Source organism: Scyliorhinus torazame, chromosome 16 (assembly GCF_047496885.1).
Source record: "Scyliorhinus torazame isolate Kashiwa2021f chromosome 16, sScyTor2.1, whole genome shotgun sequence".
Taxonomy (NCBI): Eukaryota; Metazoa; Chordata; class Chondrichthyes; order Carcharhiniformes; family Scyliorhinidae; genus Scyliorhinus; species Scyliorhinus torazame.
Window position 1 is genome coordinate 132,485,072 of NC_092722.1, and position 26,162 is coordinate 132,511,233.

At 51.0% G+C, this 26,162-nt stretch overlaps 1 protein-coding gene across 2 annotated transcripts in view; it reads right to left on the minus strand.

Annotated features, from left to right (window-relative positions):
• btaf1 (BTAF1 RNA polymerase II, B-TFIID transcription factor-associated) overlaps positions 1-26,162 on the minus strand; it is a 232,324-nt gene that overhangs the window by 33,849 nt on the left and 172,313 nt on the right. For both annotated transcript variants that reach the window (XM_072479095.1, XM_072479094.1), the window contains exons 29-31: positions 20,458-20,535; positions 19,560-19,689; positions 13,540-13,681 (exon numbers count right to left, since the gene is read on the minus strand). In XM_072479095.1, the coding sequence (XP_072335196.1) occupies positions 13,540-13,681; positions 19,560-19,689; positions 20,458-20,535 (350 nt within the window). The remainder of the gene's footprint in view (positions 1-13,539; positions 13,682-19,559; positions 19,690-20,457; positions 20,536-26,162) is intronic.

Consider the following 26,162-nt stretch of genomic DNA (forward strand, 5'->3'; position numbering starts at 1 on the left):
GTAGACCGTGCCCATTTGTCCCCAGACAACATGGCCAAATGGACCCGCACCCTTATCTCCCATGCCACAGAAACAGGACAGAAAGCGTGCGCCAATTATGATCCCTCAGAGGAGGCTCATAACAGGAAGTGGGTAGTGAAAAGATTGTCCCACGCCTGGGAGCAATCTGTACAAAACAAACCCGCTGTTAAAATTCCCGAAGAAAAGCAGGCCGACGCAAATATACAGGCAGTTACAACACACCAGAACCCCACATGGGTGAATGAAGGAAAGTACAGCCCCCCACCCAAGTCACAGGAGTGTTACAACTGTGGACAGTTGGGACACTTTGCAAGAGAGTGCAATGCCCCACGAAAGCCACAGAGAAACCAGCAGACGGGCACTCTGAGTAAGAAGAAGACAGAGCCGATTCATAGTGTTAGCGCCCTTTCAGATCAGACGGACCTGACCAGAACGGACTGACGGTGTTTGGACTCCCCCAGTTGGGTCTGCGACACCCTTTGGGATAGGTCCGGACGACCGGTAGTTGCAGCGAAAATTCAGGGACAGTCCATCGAATTTCTATGGGACACAGGAGGGTCCCGCACCACAATAAATTCCTCCACCCTGTTTCAAAAAGACACGTGGCCCACGATAGCCACTATCACCCTCAGCGGCTTTACAGGCCGCTCACAGCAGGGACACATCACAGCCCCTGTACCCATTCAAATTGGCAACGACTTCCGGGTGCGGCTATGCAGAGCTAGGTCGCATATTCGGCAGCTCCCGCTTGGAACGGACTTTTGGGCTCTTTTACAGGGCCCCCACGGCATTTGTTTGACATTTCCAGGTGTGGGAAGAAGGCTGCAGCATTCCCCTGACAGTGTCCCCCAGGAGTGTTGAGTCTTTTGGCTACCAGACCCGGCAGAAACAGTGAAAGATTTGGCTTGAGCTGCAGCAGTAGACGAGGGCCTCTTCCAGCATGCAGGCGGGGGAAGGGCAAGCTTAAAGCTGCAATCTGGCTTGACTCTATCAAAGGTGAATTCTAGCAGCAGAGGGAACAACTGTGAAAAGATCTACCAGGGTCATTGAAGAAGCAGGGACGTGGCTTCTGGTGGCGGCCATGGAGGAGTAGGTCGCGCATTCGGCAGCTCCCGTCTGGAGCCGACTCTCAGACCTTTTTCAGGAGTTTCCATAGACTTTTTGGGGCAGACTGGTGAAGCAAACACTGCCAACTTCAATGAAACGGACCAGAAGTGTAACGGCCAAAGGAGCGGCACTGGAGCAACGGGAGAAGCGAGGGAAAGAAAACAAAATGGCGGTGGCCAGGGACAAAGGGGAGCTGCAGGAGTTCATCAAGCGCTGCTTTGAGGAGCAGCGCGAGGAGATGCGCAAAGAGATGTTGGCGCCTATGCTTTCGGCAATTGAAGGACTCGGGATCACGCAGAAGGACCACGAAGCTAAGATCCAGGAGGTACAGAAAAGAGTCAGTCAGAACGAGGACGAGCTCGTGGGCCTGGCGGTGCGAGTGGAGCAGAACGAGGCGCTACACAAGAGGTGGGCGGGAAGACTCGAAGACCTGGAGAACAGGTCGAGGAGAAAGAATCTGCGAATCCTGGGTCTCCCTGAGGGAGTGGAGGGGGCTGATGCCGGGGCATACGCGAGCACGATGCTCAAGGCGATGATGGGCCCGAAGGCCCCTTCGAGGCCGCTGGAGTTGGATGGGGCACATCGGGTGCTGGCGAAGAAGCCCCAGGCAAATGAGCCGCCAAGGGCGATGGTGGTGAGGTTCCACCGGTTCACGGACAGAGAGTGGGTCCTGAGATGGGCCAAGAAGGAGCGGAGCAGTAAGTGGGACAATGCAGAGATCCGAATATACCCGGACTGGAGCACGGAGGTTGCAAAGCAGAGAGCGGGTTTCAATCGGGCCAAAGCGGCGTTGTACCGGAAAGAAGTGAAATTCGGAATGCTGCAGCCAGCGCGACTGTGGGTCACATACAACGGCCAACACTATTACTTCGAAACGCCTGAAGAGGCGTGGACCTTTGTACAAGCCGAAAAGTTGGACTCTAACTGAGGGTTTGTGAGGGTGGGGGGTATGTTTTGGGGTTTAATGTGTGATGGTTGTTGTATATAGGGGGTCAATCACGCGCAGGAAATGTTACATGGGCTGGGGGAGAGAGACAAGGCCACGACAGGAGCTGCGCCAGAGGGGGCGGAGCGGGCTTTGGAAAGCGCGGGTTTTTTTCCCGCGCGCGGGATGAAAGGTGGGAAGGGGAACGAAGGAATGCATATGGATTGGGAGACTCCCACGCGGGGAGGTCAATGGGACGGCGGGGGAAGCCGGGGTCAGCAGGCGTCAGCTGACTTACGGGAGTGACATGGGGGGAGCAAAAAAGCTAGACAGGGGTCTAGCGGGGGGGGGGGAGGAAAAAGGGTTGCTGCTGCACTGGCCGAAAGGGAATGGGACACAGAAGAGGTAGTCGGGACGGGGGTCCCCCCTCTGGGGGACTGGAGGGTGAGGGAGGCGTGGACACGGGACTGACCCAGAAAAGGAGATGGCTAGTCGGCGGGGCGTGAGGGGGGGGGTGCCCTCCAATCCGGCTGATAACGTGGAATGTGAGGGGCCTGAATGGGCCTGTGAAGAGAGCTCGAGTGTTCGTGCACTTAAAGGGACTGAAGGCGGACGTGGCCATGCTCCAAGAGACACATCTGAAGGTGGCGGACCAGGTCAGGTTAAGAAAGGGATGGGTAGGACAGGTATTCCACTCGGGACTGGACGCGAAGAATAGAGGGGTGGCAATATTGGTGGGAAAGCGGGTGTCATTTGAGGCCAAGACTATTGTAGCGGACAATGGAGGGTGATATGTAATGGTGAGCGGTAGGCTGCAAGGGACGTGGGTGGTGTTGGTAAACGTATACGCCTCGAACTGGGATGATGCAGGATTCATGAAGCGCATGTTGGGGCGCATTCCGGACCTGGAGATAGGAGGCCTGATAATGGGAGGGGACTTCAATACAGTGTTGTATCCAGCACTGGACCGCTCCAAATCAAGGACTGGAAAGAGGCCGGCGGCGGCCAAGGTACTTAGGGGGTTTATGGATCAGATGGGGGGAGTGGACCCATGGCGGTTTGCAAGGCCGCAGGCCAGGGAATTTTCTTTCTTCTCCCATGTACACAAAGCCTACTCCCGGATAGATTTCTTTGTTCTGGGTAGGGCGCTCATCCCGAGGGTGGAGGGGACGGAGTATTCGGCTATAGCCGTTTCGGACCATGCCCCGCACTGGGTGGAACTGGAGCTGGGAGAGGAGAGGGACCGACGCCCGTTGTGGCGGCTGGATGTGGGACTGCTGGCGGACGAGGTGGTGTGTGGGAAGGTGAGGGGGTGTATCGAAAGGTACTTGGAGGCCAACGACAACGGGGAGGTGCGGGTGGGGGTGGTATGGGAGGCGTTGAAGGCGGTGATCAGGGGAGAGCTAATTTCCATTAGGGCTCATAGGGAGAAGACAGAGGGTATGGAAAGGGAGAGGTTAGTGGGGGAGATTTTGAGAGTGGACAGGAGATACGCAGAGGCCCCGGAGGAAAGATTACTTGGGGAAAGACGACGGCTCCAGACGGAGTTTGACCTGTTGACCACAGGGAAGGCGGAGGCACAGTGGAGGAAAGCGCAGGGGGTGACCTACGAGTATGGGGAAAAGGCTAGTCGGATGCTGGCACACCAGCTCCGTAAGAGGATGGCAGCGAGGGAAATAGGGGGAGTCAAAGATGGAAGGGGAGCCACGGTTCGGAGTGCAACGAAAATAAACGAGGTATTCAAGGCCTTTTATGAAGAGCTGTACAGATCCCAGCCCCCAGCGGGGAAGAGGGGATGAGACGATTCCTAGATCAGCTGAGATTCCCGAGGGTGGAGGAGCAAGAGGTGGCTGGTTTGGGGGCACCAATTGGGTTGGAGGAGCTGAGCAAGGGTTTGGGGAGCATGCAGGCGGGGAAGGCCCCGGGACCGGACGGATTCCCGGTGGAGTTCTACAGGAAGTACGCAGACCTGTTGACCCCGCTACTGGTGAGGACCTTTAATGAGGAAAGAGAGGAGGGGACCCTGCTCCCGACAATGTCGGAAGCGACAATTTCTTTGATCCTAAAGCGGGACAAGGACCCACTGCAATGTGGATCGTACAGGCCGATCTCGCTCCTCAATGTGGATGCAAAGTTGCTGGCAAAAGTGCTGGCCACGAGGATCGAGGACTGTGTCCTGGGGGTAATCCACGAGGACCAGACGGGATTTGTAAAGGGCAGGCAACTAAACACCAATGTGCGGCGGCTCTTAAATGTGATGATGATGCCATCGGAGGAGGGAGAGGCGGAGATAGTGGCAGCTATGGACGCAGAGAAGGCCTTTGACCGAGTAGAGTGGGAGTACCTCTGGGAGGTGCTGCGTAGGTTTGGGTTCGGGGTAGGGTTTATCAATTGGGTTAAGCTCCTTTACAGAGCCCCGATGGCGAGTGCAGTGACAAACCGGCGGAGGTCGGAGTACTTTCGACTGTACCGAGGGATGAGGCAGGGGTGCCCCCTGTCCCCCCTGTTGTTCGCATTGGCGATCGAACCATTGGCCATGTCATTGAGGGAGTCTAATAAATGGAGGGGGGGTGGTCCGAGGGGGAGAAGAGCATCGGGTGTCGCTATATGCGGATGGCCTGTTGCTGTACGTGGCGGATCCAATGGAGGGGATGGTGGAGGTCATGCAGACTTGAAGGGAGTTTGGGGAGTTTTCGGGCTATAAGCTCAATGTAGGGAAGAGTGAGCTCTTTGTATTACAGGCGGGGGACCAAGAAAGAGGGATAGGGGACCTACCGCTGAGGAGGGCGGAGGGGAGGTTTCGGTATCTGGGGATCCAGATAGCCAGGAGTTGGGAGACCCTACATAAACTGAATCTGACGAGGTTGGTGGAGCAAATGGAGGAGGATTTCAAAAGATGGGACATGTTACTGCTCTCGCTGGCGGGTAGAGTGCAGTCGGTCAAAATGGTGGTCCTTCCGAGGTTTCTGTTTGTGTTTCAGTGCCTTCCAATCGTGATCACGAAGGCCTTTTTTAAGAGAGTAGGCAGGAGTATTATGGGGTTTGTGTGGGCGAATAAGACCCCGAGAGTAAGGAGAGGGTTCCTGGAACGCAGTAGGGACCGAGGAGGGTTGGCGCTGCCAAACCTGGGGAGCTACTACTGGGCAGCAAATGTGGCGATGATCCGCAAGTGGGTTATGGAGGGAGAGGGGGCGGCATGGAAGAGGATGGAGATGGCGTCCTGTAAAGGAACGAGCCTGGGGGCGTTAGTGATGGCACCGCTGCCGCTCTCGCCGACAAAGTATACCACGAGCCCGGTGGTGGCGGCAACGCTAAGGATCTGGGGCCAGTGGAGACGGCACCGGGGTGCAATGGGAGCATCGGTGTGGTCCCCGATCAGGGGTAACCACCGGTTTGTCCCGGGGAAGATGGACAGGGAGTTCCAGAGCTGGCATCGGGCGGGGATTGGAAGAATGGGGGACCTGTTCATCGACGGGACGTTTGCGAGCCTAGGGGCACTGGAGGAGAAGTTTGAGTTACCCCCGGGAAATGCCTTTAGATATATGCAGGTGAGGGCTTTTGTGAGGCGACAGGTGAGGGAATTCCCGTTGCTCCCGGCACAAGAAGTTCAAGATAGGGTGATCTCGGGTGTATGGGTAGGGGAGGGCAAGGTGTCGGAAATACACCAGGAGTTGAAAGAAGAGGGGGAAGCGCTGGTAGAAGAGTTGAAGGGTAAATGGGAGGAGGAGCTGGGGGAGGAGATCGAGGAAGGTCTGTGGGCTGATGCCCTAGGTAGGGTTAATTCCTCCTCCTCGTGTGCCAGGCTCAGCCTGATATAATTTAAGGTGGTCCACAGAGCGCACTTGACGGGGGCGAGGTTGAGTAGGTTCTTTGGGGTAGAGGACAGATGTGAAAGGTGTTCAGGCAGCCCGGCGAACCATGTCCATATGTTTTGGTCATGCCCGGCACTGGAGGGGTTCTGGAGAGGAGTGGCGGGAGCAATATCTCAGGTGGTGAAAGTCCAGGTCAAGCCAAGCTGGGGGCTAGCAATATTTGGAGTAGTGGACGAACCGGGAGTGCAGGAGGCGAAAGAGGCCGGCATTCTGGCCTTTGCGTCCCTAGTAGCCCGGCGAAGGATCTTGCTAATGTGGAAGGGGGCAAAGCCTCCTAGCCTGGAGGCCTGGATAAATTATATGGCTGGGTTCATAAAGTTGGAGAGGATTAAGTTCGCCTTGAAAGGGTCTGCGCAGGGGTTCTACAGGCAGTGGCAACCGTTCCTAGACTATCTCGCGGAGTGTTAGAGGAAGATCGGTCAGCAGCAGCAGCAACCTGGGGGGGTGGGGTGGTGGTGGAGGGGATGTCCTGGGAGGGGGGGGGTGGGGGGGGAAGGGGGGACTGCCTGGGAGGGTGGATGAGCAAGAGATAACATGAAGGGTTGGGGAAACTGGCACGTACGGGTGAGGGCCAGTGTACAAAGCTGTGTAAATATATCATTTTGCCATGTATATATCTTGCTCTGCGCGGTTTCTCGGTTATTTTTGTTACGGGGGGGGGGGTTATTGTTTGTAAGGGAGAAAAATTGTGTTAAAAAACTTTAATAAATATATTTTTTAAAAAACAAATTGGCAACATCACCACCAAGCACCCCGTGATTTTAGTTGACCTGCCCCACACAGCAGAACACATTTTTGGAATAGACTTCATGAATTCCCACAACTTATCATTTGATCCAGTCAACCAGTGTGACTGAAAAATCCGCAAGAGTCCCCGCAACGCTCAACATAGGAGAATACGCGAACAAAATTAGCGCAGTAGGCGAATTTTGGTTCAACCCGACCACGCTTAGCACGGACAAGCAGGTTAGGGCAGTTCTGCAAAAGAACAGGGAAGCATTCAGGACCCACAAACACGACTGTGGCCGGATGACTGGCTCCGTACAGATCACAGGACCTGACCCTAGACCCCTAAAACAATATGGATTTCCCCAAGAGGCAGGGCGTACTTAGATCAGTAGCCTCCACTAATAATGCCCCGATTTGGCCAGTGAGAAAGCCCGATGGATCATGGCGACTGACCATCGATTACCGGGAACTCAACAAAATCATCCCCGCAGCAGCCCCAACAGTAGCCACAAGTCCCGAGACCATGCTCAAGCAGGGACTCAATTCCCGATTCTTCACGGTTTTGGATATCAGTAATGGATTCTGGTCCATTCATTGGCAAAGGCGTGCCAGTACAAATTTGCCTTCACTTTTAAAAATCAGCAGTACACGTGGACATGCCTGCCACAAGGCTTCCACAACTCCCCCTCCATTTTCCACCGACAACTGGCAAATGGTTTAGCCAAATTTTCTCGCCCCGAATGTCTGGTCCAGTATGTAGACGACCTACTACTGCAGACAGACACCAAGGAAGAGCACATCGAGCTTCTGTCCGAACTCCTGGAACTTTTACATTCAATTGGTTGTAAAGTTAACCCCAAAAAGGCCCAGATTTTGGAAGGTGATATATTTGGGTACAATTATCACACATGGTAAACACGAGATCGAGCATAAAAGGATTGACTCGATTGCTAAATTGCCCCTTCCCCAGAACGTTTCAGCCCTCCGGTCGTTTTTAGGACTGGTTGGCTACTGCCGAAACCATATTGACGGTTTCGCCAGCAAGGCAGCACCCCTCTCAGACCTCCTAAAGGAGCCTCCTGGGAATGGCTTCCGCAGCATACGGATGCATTGGATGCATTGAAGCAAACACTCATAGCAGCCCCCACACTACAAGTTCCAGACCCGCTTTCCCCTTACGCTATAGAGGTACCAACCACAGACCGCACTCTTTCGGCCGTGCTCCTTCAGGAACGGCACGAACAGTTAAGGCCTGTAGCTTACGCCTTCAGAATTTTAGATGCTGTGGAGCAGGGACTTTCAGCCTGTGAGAGGCACCTGCTCGCAGTATTTTGGGCAGTTCAGTATTTTTCGTACATTACCGGACTGAACCCCATCACAATCCTCACAGAACACCCCCCACCCAACTTTTACGGGACGGACGACTCAAGGACGGTACAGTCAGTCAAATAAGGGCATCCAGATGGACCCTTCTTTTGCAGGGACGGGACATCATTGTGAAACGGACAAAGACCCACACTTTTTTAGCCGACAACCTACAGTACCCCCGGAACCCCCCATGAATGTGCAATTATCTCTCCATGCCACAACACAGGCCCCTTTATTGCTAAAACACCCCCCTGAAAGATAGGTAGTTCAACCCAGAGCCCCCAGCACACAGACACTTGTGAGCCCATAAGGATATATGTGGATGGATCTTCCACAATATTGGATGGGACGCGCATAACAGGTTGCGGTATTTATGTCGAGGACGCGCAGGGACGCGCCCTAGAAGAAATAGCAATAAAACTTCCAGGACACTTGGGCGCGCAGGCAGCAGAGCTTGCGTCCATCGCATATATAGTGGAACACCCAGATTCCTTCCCCAGCCCAGCAGACATATACTCGGACAGCCTCTATGTCTGCAACAGCCTTACGGAATTACTGCCACTGTGGAAAGCAAGAGGATTTGTTTCCGCAGACGGAAAACCCCTCCCCTCAGCCCCATCACATTTTAGAGAGAGCACAGAACAGGACTTTTGGGATAGTCAAAGTTCGAAGTCACCATTGTTCCTCCCCCCCTGGAAATGTAAAAGCCGACGCACTGGCTAAGGCAGGTTCCAGGCATGGATATTTTTGGACACCCCCCGAAAGCGCACCAGTGAATGCAGTTCAGGTCTCACAGACTAGGATCGAGGATCTAGTGGAGGTTCAGAAGCAGGACAGCAATCTCGGAGATTTTAAAAGGAAACTATCCAGCACCCTACGAGAGGTTTAAAAATGCTCTGACCACACATGACGGTGTAGTGTTAAAAGACACCCTTTATGTGGTTCCTGAACAGGACAGGAATCAACTGATTTGTTTATTCCATGACGGTCATGGACATCAGGGAATCGATCCCACTACAGCCCACCTCAAGCAGCTTTGTCGGTGGTCGAATTTAAAGGACGATGTAAATCACTACATCGAAAATTGTCTTATCTGTGCCCAGAATAATCCGGACAGATATGCCAAAAAGGCTGAGCTTAGTCACACCCGACCCGTTAATGGCCCCTGGACTAACCTCCAGATTGATTTTATAGGACCATTGCCCCCTTGCAGGAATGGTTATAAATATGTACTCGTGGTGATAGACACGTTTACAAAATGGGTGGAAGCATTCCCATCCAGGACAAACACTGCAAAGACCACAGCCAAGATTTTGACCCACCACATCTTTACAAGATGGGGACTCCCCTGCAGCATTGAATCCGACCAAGGTTCCCATTTTACGGGACGTGTCATGCAGAACGTCCTCACGATATTTGGCATCACCCAAAAATTCCACATAGCATACCACACACAGTTGAGTGGTATCGTGGAGCGCATGAATCGGACCCTAAAATCCACCCTCAGAAAAATGGTCCAGCAAAACAACACCACTTGGGACTCAGTCCTCCCTTTTGCGCTAATGTTTTTGCGTAATACAGTTTCAACTTCTACAGGTTACACCCCACACACTCTCATGAAAGGCACAGAATTTTTATTAGGTTTAGACTTGACCAGCCCCGAAGTGACGGCCCTCACACACGAGAAAGCTGTAGAGCAATTAGTGGATAATGTTAAAACGGCTCAGCTAGCAGCCGCAGTGAAATTGGGCACAAGAAAGAAATAGAGCAAGGCATGTTTCGACAAGACAGTGCATGCGACTGAGTTCAGTGTAGGACAGCAAGTCATGCTCTCCGTATACAACCCCAGCACATTCCTGTCACCAAAGTACTCGGGTCCGTACTCCGCTGCGGACAAAGTAAGCCCTTCCGTCTACAAGATAAAAGTATCCCAACGGAAAGACTGCGTGGTTCCATATCAACCAGCTGAAGGCATATGGAATACAGTCTAACCACTCACACCACGTCATGCTCGACGCAGCACACCACACGCCGCCCACAGCCAACGTAACCCTACCATCCCCCAACACGTCCAGCCCAGCCACGGACTCGATCTCGACTCCTCCCCCTAAATATACACTCCGTCCCAGAACGCCCACAGACTGCAGCAGCAGAGACAGCGACTGTTACTCGGACGATAGCCACAGCACGCCTCCCTACTATCCCCATGCAACAGGCCCCACACCCAGCGAATTTGACCACGATTCAAGTGATCCCCTCATGATCACTTTCCTAAACAAACCCCACCACCGACCCACAATGACGACCCCGATTCCGTCCCCACACAACTAGACACCAACTATTGGCACAGTGACAACTCGTTCAGACTCATCCGGAATGACAAGAGTGATCCGAAATCATACCACGCAGCCCTTTCAGCCCTGATACATTCAAGCGGGAGAAGATGACGACCTTGAGTCTGACTCCCAAAACGAGAACCCCTTTGCGACCCTGTTCGCAACCGATAACTGAGGTGTCCAGATGATGTTTTTAAAGGAACCGCTTGGGAGAAATGGTGTCCTTTCTGATGGAACCTGCAGCATGTTTTATGTTGTTTGTAGTGTTTGTTAAATGTTGTATGTCAGACCGGAAAAAAAAATTTCACGGCCCCACGCCCTTTCAGCAGAAACCTCGGAGGACTTGCCCACATAGACTTGCTACTGTCCCAGGCGCCAGTTCAGAGGAACTCGTCTTTCGGCAGACGCCCGTTCATAACTGCCCTTCTGGTTCGAGGAAGGAACCAATACGGCAGCCCCCCACGATGACTACATTTCTTGCCCGTTCTTGTCGGTTGCTCAGGCAGTGGAGAAACGGCTTGGGACCCGCCCTGCCTGGGAACCCCCCCTCTGGTCAACTACGCTCGGGTAGGGGAGACGCGGCATTGGTCGCCGTCCTACACGGGGACTCCATCCAACTCTAACCCGTCGCGGCCCATATGCACCTCATTTTGGAAAGTTTTAGTTCAAAAAGCTTTGTTTTGTTTCAGGTAACCCTTAGATTGCCTACCATATGCTATTTACATCCTCAAACATTTGGATGGTAAACCGCACACTCTGCGAGACGGCTCGCACTGGTTCATTATTTGTAAGTGTGTCTTGTCCTAAAATTCGGTTTTTGAAAAAAAATGAGGGAGTCACACACAGTGACCAATTATAAAGGGAGTAATTGGCACTAAAGGACAGACAGGCTATCATACGAGATGTTAAACCAAGATAGTTACAGACACTATGCTTGATTACACAGAACTCCAGAAGCTCCAGGACCGGAGAAAAGAGAAGAGAAGAGAAACAAGAAGAACCATGAGGACATCCTTCGCATGGTTCACCGTTACAATGGACATTTGGTTGCGCGCGAACGCGAACCCCATGACCTCAAGCTTCCCAGCCGTTAATGACTCACTTCCCCACAGTACCCAGAGCCCGGTCACAAGCGACACCACACCATCTTGGTGTGACAGGTTTATAACCTGGTTCTCCCTGTCCTACTTGATAGAATCCCTATTGGTATTGGCGATACTCTGCTGCATTGTGCAGACTATGCGTCTGAGAAAATGGAGAAGGAGAGCCTACTGCGCTCGCACCCCGGTATATAGGATCAGATCCCCTATTTTCGGATACGACCAGACCCCCGCGATCTATAATAAAGAGCATTCGTTTGTGTTTTTGTTGTAAATAAAGAAATGTTCATGAACAATTGTACGATCCTGAGCTTGACTGCCAAGCCAGGAAACATATGTATAAACTGCTATGATTTTGTTTGTATGGCTGAGGAAGTTAGAGTGATGAAATGTTTAAGTGAGAGTAGTGTATTAAGGATAGTTAGAGGTTCCCATTTTTTTTTTGTAATGCATGTCCCTGTTTGACATAGTGGCCCTTAGAATTGTCAGTTAAAATTTTTTTGCATAGTTATGGTCAGTGTAGAGGCCATGAAAGAAGTGCTCACCGGGTCAGGGAATGAAAGCAACGTAGTTATGTGATCCTTCACGCTTCGCGTTAGGATCACAAGGAGGGTGTGTAGCCACCTAAATTGGCCAGCTCCCGATTAAAATGGTGAACGGCAAAGGCTGATGGGAAAGTCAGCCAACACAGACAGAAACCAGCAGGTGCAGGTTTGCTGTGTATTTAACTCTGCAAAAGGCTAGACAACATCGATACCAGCGACCATCAGCATAACAATGTAGCAGCCATCTACATACTGATGAGCAATCCCCGGGAACAATAAGTAACATTTGCGACACACAAAGCAAAGCCAGACTCCCCGGCGCCAGCAGGAGCCAACACAAAGGGGGTGAACGAACACCTCAAGACCGCCCATCGATCAGGAAACCGCTCCAGTATTGGAGAAATCGAACCAAGCGATTGGGACAAAGTCCAATCACTTGGGACCAGGTACAGGGTCTGCCCCGAAAGGCGGGAAGCCCCTGGCGACTATAAGAGTTAAGACCCAAGGTCAAATCGCTCTCTCTCTTCGTCTTGCCCGGGTCACCCAGCAACACGAACCAACATTGACCGTGACCGGTGCAGTGACCACGACAGAAGTAAGTCTTAATTCAATGCTCGCTACGAGATAGGCGCTCCTAGCTACCAATCCGTACCAACTTCGAATCACGCAGACTCAGAACCCGAACGAAAGGCTATTTGTTCCCCTGACCTGGTGGGCCAGTCCTAAGTTAAGTATAGGCCTGTTAGTTATAGAAGTAACTTAGACGTAGAATTTGTGCATGAGTAGCGATTACGGTGTATAATAAATGTGCTTTGATTTGAATCTTACTAATCAGTGTTTTGAGTTATTGATCATTACTTGGACTTGAACCTCGTAGCGGTATCATAAAGATACCTGGCGACTCGAGAGAAAAGGTAATAAAACAGAGCAATTGAACCAACCGGAAAGTTAGCAACATTGGACACTAAGGGGCAATTTAGCATGGCCAATCCACCTAACCTGCACATCTTTGGACTGTGGAAGGATACTGGAGCACTCGGAGGAAACCCATTCAGACACAGGAATGCGCAAACTCTTCTAACATTCCATGTTTTTGGAAAGTAACCCGCCAAAAGAATCCATGTCTGAAGCAATTATAATATACTGCCATATTTTACCCAATATCTGATCCACTAGAAGATAACATTACAAATTGCCTGAGAAGATTCTGCATCGTAGTACTGCATCTTGATAAATGCGTAATAAAATCATAATCACAGAATGATACAGCACAGGAGGACGATATTCAGCTCAACTTGTCTATCTATGCCTGTTGGTAGAGGTATTCAATTAATCTCACGTCCCTGCCCTTACCTCAAAAGCTCTAAATTGTTCAGTATTTATCCAATTCTCTTTTGAATGTTTCTATTGAATCTGCTTTCAGGCAGTGCATTCCAGATCATAAAATACCCAAACAAAACCTCTGCCTATACTTAAAATGAAGGAGAGAACCAAATGTAGATTATGCATTAAATTGGGTTCACAATGTTACCATACCTGCTTCTTGCTCCCTTGAAGAACTCCGAGCATCTCTGCTAGCTAATATAGGCTTTCCATAACGGGCTGCAAATTGCCGCTCGGTACCCAAAAATCCTGGCATCAGGAAGTCAAACAATGACCATAGTTCCAATACATTATTCTGTAGCGACACAAATTGATTTTAAAATTGAATATTCCAGGTGCTTATATAGGGTTTTCAGCTGCTCAATTTTTCTTAAGCATATAATTCAAATTTATTGAATAATTTAAAGAGATTAAATAACATATTCCAATTGGTCGATGACAATTTGCTGATTTTTTTTCTTTATTCTTTTCTGTAACGTGGATGTTGCTGACTGGCAAAGCCAACATTTGTTGCGCATTCTTAATTGTCCTTGAACTGAACATTTCAGTCGGCAGCTTGTACTGTTGGTCTGGAGTCACATGGAGGCCAGGCCGGAGTAAAGATGACAAATTTCCTTCTCCAAAAGGGCATTTTTGAACCAGATGGGTCTCTATTGCAATCGATGATAGTTTCATTCATTTAATTTAAATTCCAACAGCTGCCACGGTGGGATTTAAACCCATGCTCCCCAGATCATTAGCCTGGGTCTCTGGATTATTAAAATAAAAGTGAAATACTGCAATGCTAGAATCCAAAACAAAAACAGAAAAATGCTGGAAAACCTCAAACACATCTGGTAGCATCTGTGGAGAGAGAAAATAGAGTTGAAGCTTCTAGTCCATAAGACTCTTCTTCAGCACAGAGGACTCTGAAAAGTCATATGGACTTGAAAGGTTAAGCCTATTTTCTCTCTCCACAGGAATCCAGAAGTTCTTTGGTCTAAAATACAGCAGCCAGAAACTTTGAATCTCCAGTGATTACTATATAACAGGAGAAATCGTCATCATGTAGAATGAGGAAATTGCAGAGGAATTGAACAAATATTTTGTGTCTGTCTTCATAGTAGAAGACACAAGTTTCATACCAGAAATACATGGCAACCTAGAGGCTAAAAAAAGTGAAGAAATTAAGGAAATTAGCATTGGCAGAGAAAAAGTATTGGAGAAATTTAAGGGACTAAAATTTAACAAATCCTCAGGACATGGCCTACATTCCCAAAAAGAGATAGTGGATGTGCTATGATTTTCCAAAATCCTTAGATTTGGCAACAGTCCAATTGGATTGGAAGTTGGCAACTGTTTTCAAGAAAGGAAGGAAAAGAAAGAGAAACAGTGGACTACAGACCAGTTAGCCTAATATCAGTTGTTGGAAAAATGCTGGAATCTATTATTAAGGTAGACTTAACAAGGTACTCAGGAAAGCACGGTACGATTAGAACAAGTCAATACAGTTTTCCTAAAGAGAAATCCTGTTTGACAAATTTATTAGTATTTTGTGGATGTAATGAGTAGGGTAGACAAAGGGGGAAGTGTTAATGTAGTACACCTGGATTTCACAAAAGCCTCACAAAAGGCAAGATAGGGGCTCATTGAGTTGGGAGTAATATTTTAGGATGGATAGAGGATTGGTGGTCAGATAGAAAGCAGAGAATGGGCATGAATGGGGCTTTTTAAGTTAGCAGGCTGCGAATAGTGGACTGAGAGAAGGATCAGTGCTGGAACCTCCGCTTTCTAAAATCTATATTAGTGACTCAGGTGAAGAAACAGAGTGTAATGCAGGTTTGCTGATTATAGCAAGCTAGGAGGGAAGGTAAGCTGTGGGGAGGACACAGGCTGCAGAGAGATATGAGTTAAGTGAGTGAGAAACAAGATAGTATATGATGCATAATGTAAGGAAGTGTGAAATTATTCACTTTGGTATTTAAGAATAAAAAACAATAAATAATAATTTTTTTAAATGTTTCAAAAAAAAAAAAAAGTTGTGAATGAGTATTGATGTCCAAAGAGACTTGGGTGTGCTGGTACAAGGAACAGAAAATTAGCATGCAGGTGCAGCAAGCAATTAGGAAGGCAAATGGCATGTTGGCCTTTACTGCAAGAGGATTGGAGTACAAGCATAAAGTCATACTACAAATGTACAGGGTTTTGGTGAGACCACATCTAGAATAGTGTGTGGAGATTTGGTATCCACATTTAAGAAAGGACATTTGATTTGGAGACAGCACAGCGAAGGTTCATTAAATTGGCAACTGGGATGAGTGGGTTGTCCTATAACAAGAGGTTTAGTAAATTAGGCTTATATTCTCTGGAAATTAGAAGAATGAGAGGCATCATCACTGAATCCTACAAAATTCTGAAGGGGCTTGATAGGGTAGACACTGAGACATTGGGCTGGATTCTCCACTGTCATGATTCTCCGTTAAGCCGGCAGCGCACCCACGCCCGGGGTTTTCCCCGACGGCGTGAGGCTGCCCACAATGGGAAACCCCATCGGTCGGCTGGTGGGTTGGAGAATCCCGCTGCTGGCGGGGGCGCAATGCACCAGAAAACTGGTGCGGCAGAACGGAAAATCCCGTCCATCGTTTCTGCTTGTCGGGGAGTATTTTAAAATTAATTCATGGGATGTGGGCATCGCTGGTTAGGCCAGCATTTATTGCCCACCCTGAATTGCCCTCATGAAGGTGGAGGCGAGGTGCCTTCTTGAACTGTGGCAGTCCATGTAGGTACATCCAGAGAACTGTAAGGGAGGAAATCCAGTGTTTTGATCCAGGTGACAAAGAAGAAACAACAATATATTTCCAAGTCAAGATTGCATCTACTGCCCTTGTCCTTCTAGATTATATTGGCCGTGAGTTTGCAACGCGCTATCTATACAGTCTTGGTGATTTCCCACAGTGCATCTTATAGATGGTATGCACTACTGCCACTGTACATCAGTGGTAGAGGGGATGTAAGCAGGAGAGTCAGGTGCCAATCAAGCAGATTTTTTTGTCCTGGGTGGCATACAGCTTCAAGTGTTATTGGAGCTGTGCTCATTCAGGCAAGTGGAGAGTATTCCATCACATTCCAGACTTGTGCACCTTTGAGATGTCTTTAGGGAAAAGGAAATGAACTTCTGATCTTGTCGACATAGTGTGTATATGATTAGTTCAGTCAGTTCCCGGTCAATGGTATTGATAGTGGGTGATTTAGCAATGGTAATACATTGAACGTCATGGGGAGATGGTTAGATTCTCTCGGTTGGAGATGGCAATTGGCTGACACTTGGGGTGTGGCACAAATGTGAAGTGCCACTTGTCAATCCAAGCCTGGATATTGTCCAGGTTTTGCTGCATTTAGTTATAGGCAGTTTCAGTAGGAGTCATAAAATGGTACTAAACACTGCACAACCATCAATGAACATCCCCACTTCTGATCTTATTGTAGAAGGAAGGTCATTGATGAAGCAGCTTAAGACACTATCCTGAGGAGATCCTGCAAGGATGTCCTGGAATTGAAGAGTGCCCTTCAACCACCACAACCATCTTCCTTTGTGTTAGGTATGACTCCAACCAGCAGCGCGTTTTCCCCTGATTCCCATTGACTACAGTTTTGCTTGGGCTCCTCGATGCCATATTCAGAGAAATGCTACCGTATCAAGGTCAGTCACTCTCACCTCACCTCTGGAATTCAGTTCTTTTTGTCCATGTTTGAAACAAGTCTGAAACATGGGGCACAGTCTCAAGATAAGTGGCTGATTATTTATCATAGAATTTACAGTGCGGAAGGAGGCCAATCGGCCCATCGAGTCTGCACCAGTTCCTGGAAAGAGCACCCCACATAAGCCCACACCTTCACCCTATACCCGCAAACCAGGAACCCCACCTAACCCAAGGGCAATTAGCATGGCCAATCCACCTAACCTGCACATCTTTGGACTGTGGGAGGAAACCGGAGCACCCAGAGGAAACCCACAGACACGGGGAGAACATGCAGACTCCGCACAGACAGTGACCCAAGCCGGGAATCGAACCTGTGACCATGGAGCTGTGAAGCAATTGTGCTAACGTGCCGTCCCAGGACCTCTTAGGACGGAGGTAAGGAGAAATTACTTCAAAGAGTTGTGAACATGGAATTCTCTATCCCAGTGGGGTATGAATGCTCCATCATGGAATCCATTTAAGGCTGGGATAGACAGATCTTTGGTGCCCGTGAGAATGAAGGGATTTGGGGAGTGGGTGGCAAGATGAATTTGAAGCCCAGGATCAGCATGATCATACTGAATGTATGAGCAGGCTTAATGGGCCACATGTCCCTACTCCTGTCCCTATTTCTTGTGTTCAGCAGATTACTCGGGTAAACTGTTTTATCTATTTGAAAGAGACCCTGCAAAATATTTTAATTGACTTCATCTTACAAATAAATAGTTTTTAAATGTCTGTGTGGAGATATGTAATTTTCACATGATTCATCTTGGTGATAACCACCTAGGGCAATTTAGCATGGCCGATCCACCTACCCTGCACATCTTTGGGTTGTGGGGATGAGACCCACCCAGATACATGGAAAATGTAAAAACTCTACATGGACTGTGACCTGGGGCTGGAATCGAACCCGGGTCCTCAGCGCTGTAAGGCAGCAGTGCTAACCACTGTGCCGCCACTACAACCTACTAAAGCTAGAGTATTCCTGCCTATCCTAGGCCCCGATTGCGGGTCAGGCCACAGCGGAGGCCCCTCTGGGGTCAGACACCCCCCCCCCCCCAACCAGGCCACCAGGTGCATGTACGCCGAGGTCCCACCGGGTAAGACCACATATGGACGGCGTCGGCGGGACTCGGATTTTTGGCGTGGCTGCTCGGCCCATCCCAGGCGGAGAATTGGCGGTTGGTGCGCATAGAGCTGCCCCGACTGGTGCAGCACCGACGCTAATTCTCCGCTCTCCGGAGAATCGGCATCGGGGCGTTGTCGCACGATTCGCGCCTGTCCCGGCAATTCTCCGGCCCGGCCTGGGCTGAGAGAATCCCGGCCAGTATCTCCAACATTGCGGCAGCCCCTCAGCACAGCCGGGATTACGTGCTCAGGTCTCTGAAGTGTGACTTGAACCCACAACCTACTGCCTCAGTGGCAAAATTGCTACTTCCTGATGCCATGACTGGTGCCTGGAAAGTGTAGCTTTCCTGAAGGGAGTGAAAGAGCAAGAAAAGAACAAAGTGTCCTTGATGGGCTTGCCAGCCAGAATTGACCTGGAGTCTCCAGGAATTGAGGATGAATCTCCACGGGTCTGCTGTGAGAAACACCTGAAAATTGGCACGGTAACACAGCGCTTAGCACTGTTGCTTCACAGCTCCAGGATCCCAGATTAGATTCCGGTCTTGAGTCGCTGTCTGCGCGGAGTCTGTGCGTTTTCCCCGTGTCTGCGTGGCTTTTCTCCGGGTGCCCCAGTTTCCTCCCACAGACCAGGGATGTGCAGGCTGGGTGGATTGCCCATGCTAAATTGCCCCTTAGTGTCCAAAAAGGTTGGGTTGGGTGGGGTTGCTGGGATGGGGGTGTGGGCTTGGGTGGGGTGCTCTTTCCAGGGGCCGGTGCGGACTCGATAGGCCGAATGGCCTCCTTCTGCACTGTAAATTGTATAAATTGTATGATCCTTTACAATAAAAGGGGAGCTCCATGCAGTGAGAAATATATTTAGCATGAGAGGGGTGATATTTACATTTGATTTGTAAGCTTCTATAGTTTCCCAAAATGACCAATGCATTACTCAAACAGTTGTCATTTCCGAAGCAGTTCGCAGCAATATGTGTGTACAAATGCTTGTTTCACAGATACTCAATGGTTTTCAGGCCCTCTGGAATCTCAAGATCAACCACTCCAGAAAGTATATTTATTTTTACAATGCTCTCATTTTCTGGCTCCCTCAAATATACACACAATAATGCCTTCATCCAGATACGTTAACATGTCACAATCCTATATGCATCCATTTGATGCTGCCTGGCTAGTACATCAATTGCATTTGCAACTTTTACCAAGTGCATCTGGTAATAAATTCCTTCTCATTCTGCATCAACCACTTGATGCTTTCTGTTCCTTCCCCCAAATCAACACATTGTGTCATTATTAGGGAGTAAATTATTTAACTATGACAATAAATACCTGTATTGGTGTTCCAGACAGAATCAATCTGTAGCTTGCAGTTAACTGTTTAACTGCCTTTGACAGTTTTGTCTTTCCATTTTTGATGACATGACCTTCATCAAGAATACAATAGCTCCATTTGATATTTCTGAGAGCAAAGGAAAATCATTGATTCATGTTAATCATTCATTTCTGGCTAAATATAGGGTGAGATTTAACTTCCCTGTGCTCATGGTGCCGAGAAATACACTATTAAATGGCACTCTTGTTCGATAGGGGACACGGCCAAGTCTGCACATAGCTCAGTTTTTTACATTGAGGAGCTCCGCTCACCGTAACTCCTCAGTGTAGTGAGAGATCGGGACGCCATTGCACCTAGGTGCACTGCCAGGGTTCCCAGGTGGCACCAGCAGTGCTAGGGTAGCACACTGCCCAAAAGGCATGCACCTGGGACCCTTCAATTTCCTGGGAGACCCCCATGAGTGTTTTTCTGTCTGGTCCCCTTCTGGGGAGACCATTACTGAACGCCACTCGTCCATGGTCTCCGAGGCGAAGGTGATAGATCTCAATGCCTCAGGAAACTGCACATTAAAGTGAGGCTAACTGCCTCGCTTTAATATGCAGATTTGCCAAAAAGTGATCATACTCACAAAAGGTGGGAGTTACATCGCAACGTCTCGCTAGATCGAGTTAGATCTCCGAAGGCGTTGTGACCTGGGTAGATCCTGGGAGCGGGGTCTCCCAGCTTCTATCGGCCATGTTGCGCCATGGTGAGCTGCTTTTCGGGCATAGCGTGGCCGGTTGATCGCGCCCATAGGCTATCAAAACATATCCAAATTTGAATAGCCAAATATGCCAAACACAACTTAGTCAAGATAAAACAGAACATTTGCTGCAAGGGCAAGTATATACTTACTTGAAAAAGTCAATATCATTTCGAACAACATCATATGATGCTACAACAAGATTGTGCTTTTTCACAAGGTGCTGCAACCTGAAACCCAAGATACGATGCAAATCACATTAACACAGATGTTGCATAATACACTTCTTTTTTTTAAAAAGTTTTTCCAACAAAAATTTTCAAACAGTTAAACCCCCCCGCCCCATAACAGAAAAGAAAAAAGATAAAAGAGCAAAACAAAACGTAAACATGTCAAGCAAACATAGTACAGAACCCAAACAATGGGTTTCTCCCACACATATTAACCCTCCCCTATGTTTGTACAAATCCAAATACCCCCCCCACCTCCCCGGGTTGCTGCTGCTGCTGACCGAGCTCCTTCTAGCGCTCCGCGAGATAGTCAAGGAACGGTTGCCACCGCCTGAAGAACCCCTGCACAGACCCTCTCAGGGCAAACTTTATCCTCTCCAGCTTAATGAATCCTGCCATGTCATTTATTCAGGCTTCCACACTGGGGGGCTTCGCATCCTTCCATAATAGCAAGATCCTCCGCCGGGCTACCAGGGACGCAAAGGCTAGGATGCCTGCCTCTTTCGCCCCCTGCACTCCCGGCCAGTCCGCCACCGCAAATAGTGCCAGCCCCCAACTTGGTTTGACCTGGACTTTCACCACCTTGGACATAGTCCTCGCGAAACCCCTCCAGAACCCTTCTAGTGCCGGGCACGACCAAAACATGTGGACGTGATTCGCCGGGCTTCCTGAGCACCTCCCACATTTACCCTCCACCCCAAAGAACCTACTCAGCCTCGCCCCCGTCATATGCGCTCTGTGAACAACCTTAAACTGTATCAGGCTGAGCCTGGCACATGAGGATGAGGAATTGACCTTACTCAGGGCATCCGCCCATAGACCCTCTTCAATCTCCTCCCCCAACTCCTCCTCCCACTTGCCCTTCAGCTCCTCCACAAAAGCCTCCTCCTCTTCTTTCATCTCCTGATATATCGCCGAAACCTGGCCCTCTCCTACCCATACACCCGAAAGCACCCTGTCCTGGATCCGCTGTGCCGGGAGCGACGGGAATTCCCTCACCTGCTGCCTCACAAACGCCCTCACTTGCATATACCTGAACGCATTTCCCGGGGGTAACCTGAACTTCTCCTCCAGCGCCCCGAGGCTCGCAAAAGTCCCGTCTATAAACAGGTCCCCCATCCTTCTGATCCCTGCCCGATGCCAGCTCCGAAACCCCCCATCCATCCTCCCTGGGACGAACCGGTGGTTCTCCCAGATAGAGGACCACACCGAGGCGCCCACCTCCCCCCTATGTAGTCTCCACTGCCCCCAGATCTTTAGCGTTTCCGCCACTACCGGACTCGTGGTGTACCTTGTCGGCGAGAGCGACAGCGGTGCCGTCACCAGCGCCCTCAGGCTCGCTCCTTTGCAGGACCTCTTCCATGCCGCCCCCTCTCCCTCTATCACCCACTTACGGATCATTGCTATGTTGGCTGCCCAATAATAGCCCTCCAGATTCGGCAACGCCAGCCCTCCCCTGTCCCTACTGCGCTCCAGAAACCCCCTCCTTACCCTCGGGGTCCTGTTTGCCCACACAAAGCCCATGATGCTCCTACCTACCCGCTTAAAAAAGGCCTTGGTAATCCTAATAGGAAGGCACTGGAACACGAAAAGAAACCTCGGGAGGACCGTCATTTTAATTGACTGTACCCTGCCCGCTAGCGAGAGTGGCAACACATCCCATTGTTTAAAGTCCTCCTCCATCTGCTCCACCAACTGCGTCTAATTAAGTTTGTGCAGGGCCCCCCAGCTCCTAGCTACCTGGATCCCCAAGTACCGAAAGCTCCTTTCCACCCTCCTCAACGGTAGGTCTTCTATCCCTCTTCCCTGATCCCCCAGATGCACCACAAAGAGCTCACTCTTCCCTACACTGAGCTTGTAGCCCGAGAAGTCCCCAAACTCCCTTAGGATCTGCATGACCTCCATCATCCCCTCCACTGGATCTGCCACATACAGCAACAGGTCGTCCGCATACAGCAACACCCGATGCTCCTCTCCCCCTCGGACCACCCCCCTCCATTTCCTGGACTCCCTTAATCCCATGGCCAAAGGCTCAATTGCTAATGCAAACAACAGGGGGGGACAGGGGGCACCCCTGCCTCGTCCCTCGATACAGCCGAAAATACTCCGACCTCCGCCGATTCGTAGCCACACTCGCCACCGTGGCTCTATAGAGAAGCTTAACCCAACCAACAAACCCCTCCCCAAACCCAAACCTCCGCAACACTTCCCAGAGATACTCCCTCCCCACCCGGTCAAAGGCCTTCTCCACGTCCATAGCTGCCACTATCTCCGCCTCTCCCTCCACCGATGGCATCATAATCACATTTAGGAGCCTCCGCACATTGGTATTTAGCTGCCTGCCCTTTACAAATCCCGTCTGGTCCTCATGAATCACCCGGGACACAATCCTCAATTCTCGTGGCCAGTACTTTTGCCAGCAGCTTAGCGTCCACGTTGAGGAGCGAGATCGGTCTATATGTCCCGCTTCAGGATCAGAGAAATCAGCGCTCCGGACATTGTCGGGGGCAGGGTCCCCCCCCCCCTCCCTTGCATCATTGAAAGTCCTCACCAGCAACGGGGTTAACAGGTCCGCATACTTCCTGTAAAACTCAACCGGGAACTCATCTGGCCCCGGGGCCTTCCCCGCCTGCATACTCCCCAGTCCTTTAACCAGCTCCTCCAACCCAATAGGCGCCCCCAAACCAGCCACCTCCTGCTCTTCCACCCTCGGGAACCTCAGTTGATCAAGAAACCTTTGCATCCCCTCTTCCCCCGCTGGGAGCTGTGATTTGTACAGCTCCTCATAGAAGTCCTTAAATGCCTCATTTACTTTCACCGCACTCCGCACCGTAGTTCCTCTGCTATCCTTGACTCCACCTATCTCCCTCTCTGCCATCCTCTTACGGAGCTGATGTGCCAGCATCCGGCTCGCCTTCTCCCCATACTCGTACGTCGTCCCTTGTGCCTTCCTCCACTGTGCCTCTGCCTTCCCAGTGGTCAACAGGTCGAATTCCGTCTGGAGACTTCGCCACTCCCTAAGTAGTCCCTCCTTGGGGGCCTCTGCATATCTCCTATCCACCCTTAGGATCTCTCCCACTAACCTCTCCCTTTCCCTGCCCTCTCTCTTCTCCCTGTGAGCCCTGATGGAGATTAACTCTCCCCTGACCACCGCCTTCAGCGCCTCCCACACTACCTCCACCTGCACCTCCCCATGGTCGTTGGCATCCAAATACCTTTCAATACACCCCCGCACCCTCCCGCACACCTCCTCATCCGCCAGTAATCCCACATCTAGACGCCACAGCGGGCGTTGGTCCCTCTCCTCTCCTAACTCCAGCTCCACCCAGTGCGGGGCGTGGTCTGAGATGGCTATGGCCGAGTACTCCGTTCCCTCCACTTTCGGAATCAGCGCCCTGCTCAAAACAAAAAAATCTATCCGGGAGTAGGCTCTGTGTAAGTGAGAAAAAAAAGAAAATTCCCTGGCCAGGGGCCTAGCAAATCTCCACGGATCTAACCCCCCCCCCCCCCCCCACAACCTGGTCCATAAACCCCCTAAGCACCTTGGCCGCAGCCGGCCTCTTCCCCGTCCTTGATCTGGAGCAATCTAATGCTGGGTCCAGCACTGTGTTGAAATCCCCCCCCCCCCCCCCCCCATTATCAAGCTTCCTGCATCCAGATCCGGAATCCGCCCCAACATGCGCTTCATAAATTCAGCATCATCCCAGTTTGGGGCGTAGACATTCACCAATACCACCCACACCCCCTGTAACCTACCGCTCACCATCACGTATCGACCCCCATTATCCACTACAATATTCTTGGCCTCAAACAACATCCGCTTCCCCACCAGTATTGCCACCCCTCTGTTCTTTGCATCCAGCCCCGAATGGAATACCTGTCCTACCCATCCCTTTCGTAACCTGACCTGGTCTGCCACCTTCAAATGTGTCTCCTGAAGCATGACCACGTCTGCCTTCAGTCCCTTTAAGCGCGCGAACACTCGGGCCCTCTTAACCAGCCCATTCAGGCCCCTCACATTCCAAGTTATCAGCCGGATTGGGGGGCTTCCCCCCCCACCCGCCGACTAGCCATCTCCTTTCCTGGGCCAGTCCCGTGCCCGCGCCCCCCACACCCTCCAGTCCCCCAGGCAGGGGACCCCCGTCCCGACCACCTCTTCTGTTTCCAGTTCCCCATCGGCCAATGCAGCAGCAACACAGTATCCCCCCCCCCTCCCCCTGCTAGAGCCATGTCTAGCTCTTTTGCTCCCCCATAACACTCCCGTAAGTCAGCTGACTCCTGCTGACCCCAGCCTCCCATGCCATCCCATTGACCCCCCCTCCAGTGTAGGAATCCCCTCTCCCCGGCAATCAGTGAGCGCTCCTCCAACCCCCCCCCCCTCCGTCTTTCCCTAACGCAGGAAAAAGCCCACGCTTTACGAAGGCGGCCCCGTCCCCTCTGGCGCAGATCCTTTTGCGGCCTTATCCCAATTCCCCTATCCCCCGGGCCTCCCCTCCCTCCAGCACCGACGCCCACATTCACACACAATCTCCCCATCAGACCTCTTCCCCCATCCCCATCCATCACCCAACCCGTGGAACATTCCCGACGCATATTTAAAACCCTGTATACATCCGACATCCCTCCCACAACCACAGACCCTCAGTTTGAGTCCAAACTTTCAGTTTGGATAAAGGTCCAAGCCTCCTCAGGCGTTTCAAAGTAGTGGTGTCGATCCTGAAATGTGACCCACAATCGCGCTGGCTGCAGCATTCCGAACCTCACCCCCTTCCGATGGAGCGCCGCCTTGGCCAGATTAAAACCAGCTCTCTTCTTTGCCACCTCTGCGCTCCAGTCCTGGTAGATTCGGATCTCCGCATTCTCCCACCTGCTGCTCCGCTCCTTCTTGGCCCATCTCAAAACGCACTCTCTATCCACGAGACGGTGAAACCTCACCATTACCGCCCGTGGCGGCTCATTGGCCTTGGGTCTCCTCGCCAGGACCCGATGAGCCCCATCCAGCTCCAGGGGATGCAGAAAGGCCCCCGCTCCCATCAGCGAATTGAGCATCGTGCTCACATATGCTCCAGCATCGGCCCCCTCCACTACTTCAGGGAGACCCAGAATCTGAAGATTCTTCCTCCTCGACCCGTTCTCCAGGTCCTCGAATCTTTCCGCCCACCTCTTGTGCAGCGCCTCGTGCGCCTCCACCTTCACTTCCAGGCCCAAGATCTCATCCTCATTCTCCACGGTTTTCTCCCGCACCGCCTGGATCGCTGCCCCTTAGGCCTTCTGGGTCTCCACTAACCCCTCGATCGCCGTCAGCATTGGCGCCTGCACCTCCTTCTTCAGCTCCTCAAAGCAGCGCTTGAGAAACTCCTGCTGCTCCTGCACCCATGCCGCTTGATCTACTCCCGCCGCCATCTTGTTTTTTCTTCCTCGCACTTTTCGCTGCTCCAAAAACACTTTTTTGACCGCTCCGTTCCTGGTCCAATCCATATATATGGAGGGGACCTTGCTCATCTTCCCACACTAGCGGTTGTCGAAAAAATTGCCGTTTGGGCTCCTCAAAAGAGCCCAAAAGTCCCAAAAGTTTTAGCGGGAGCCGCCGAATGTGCGGCTTAGCTCCGCATAGCCGCAACCGGAAG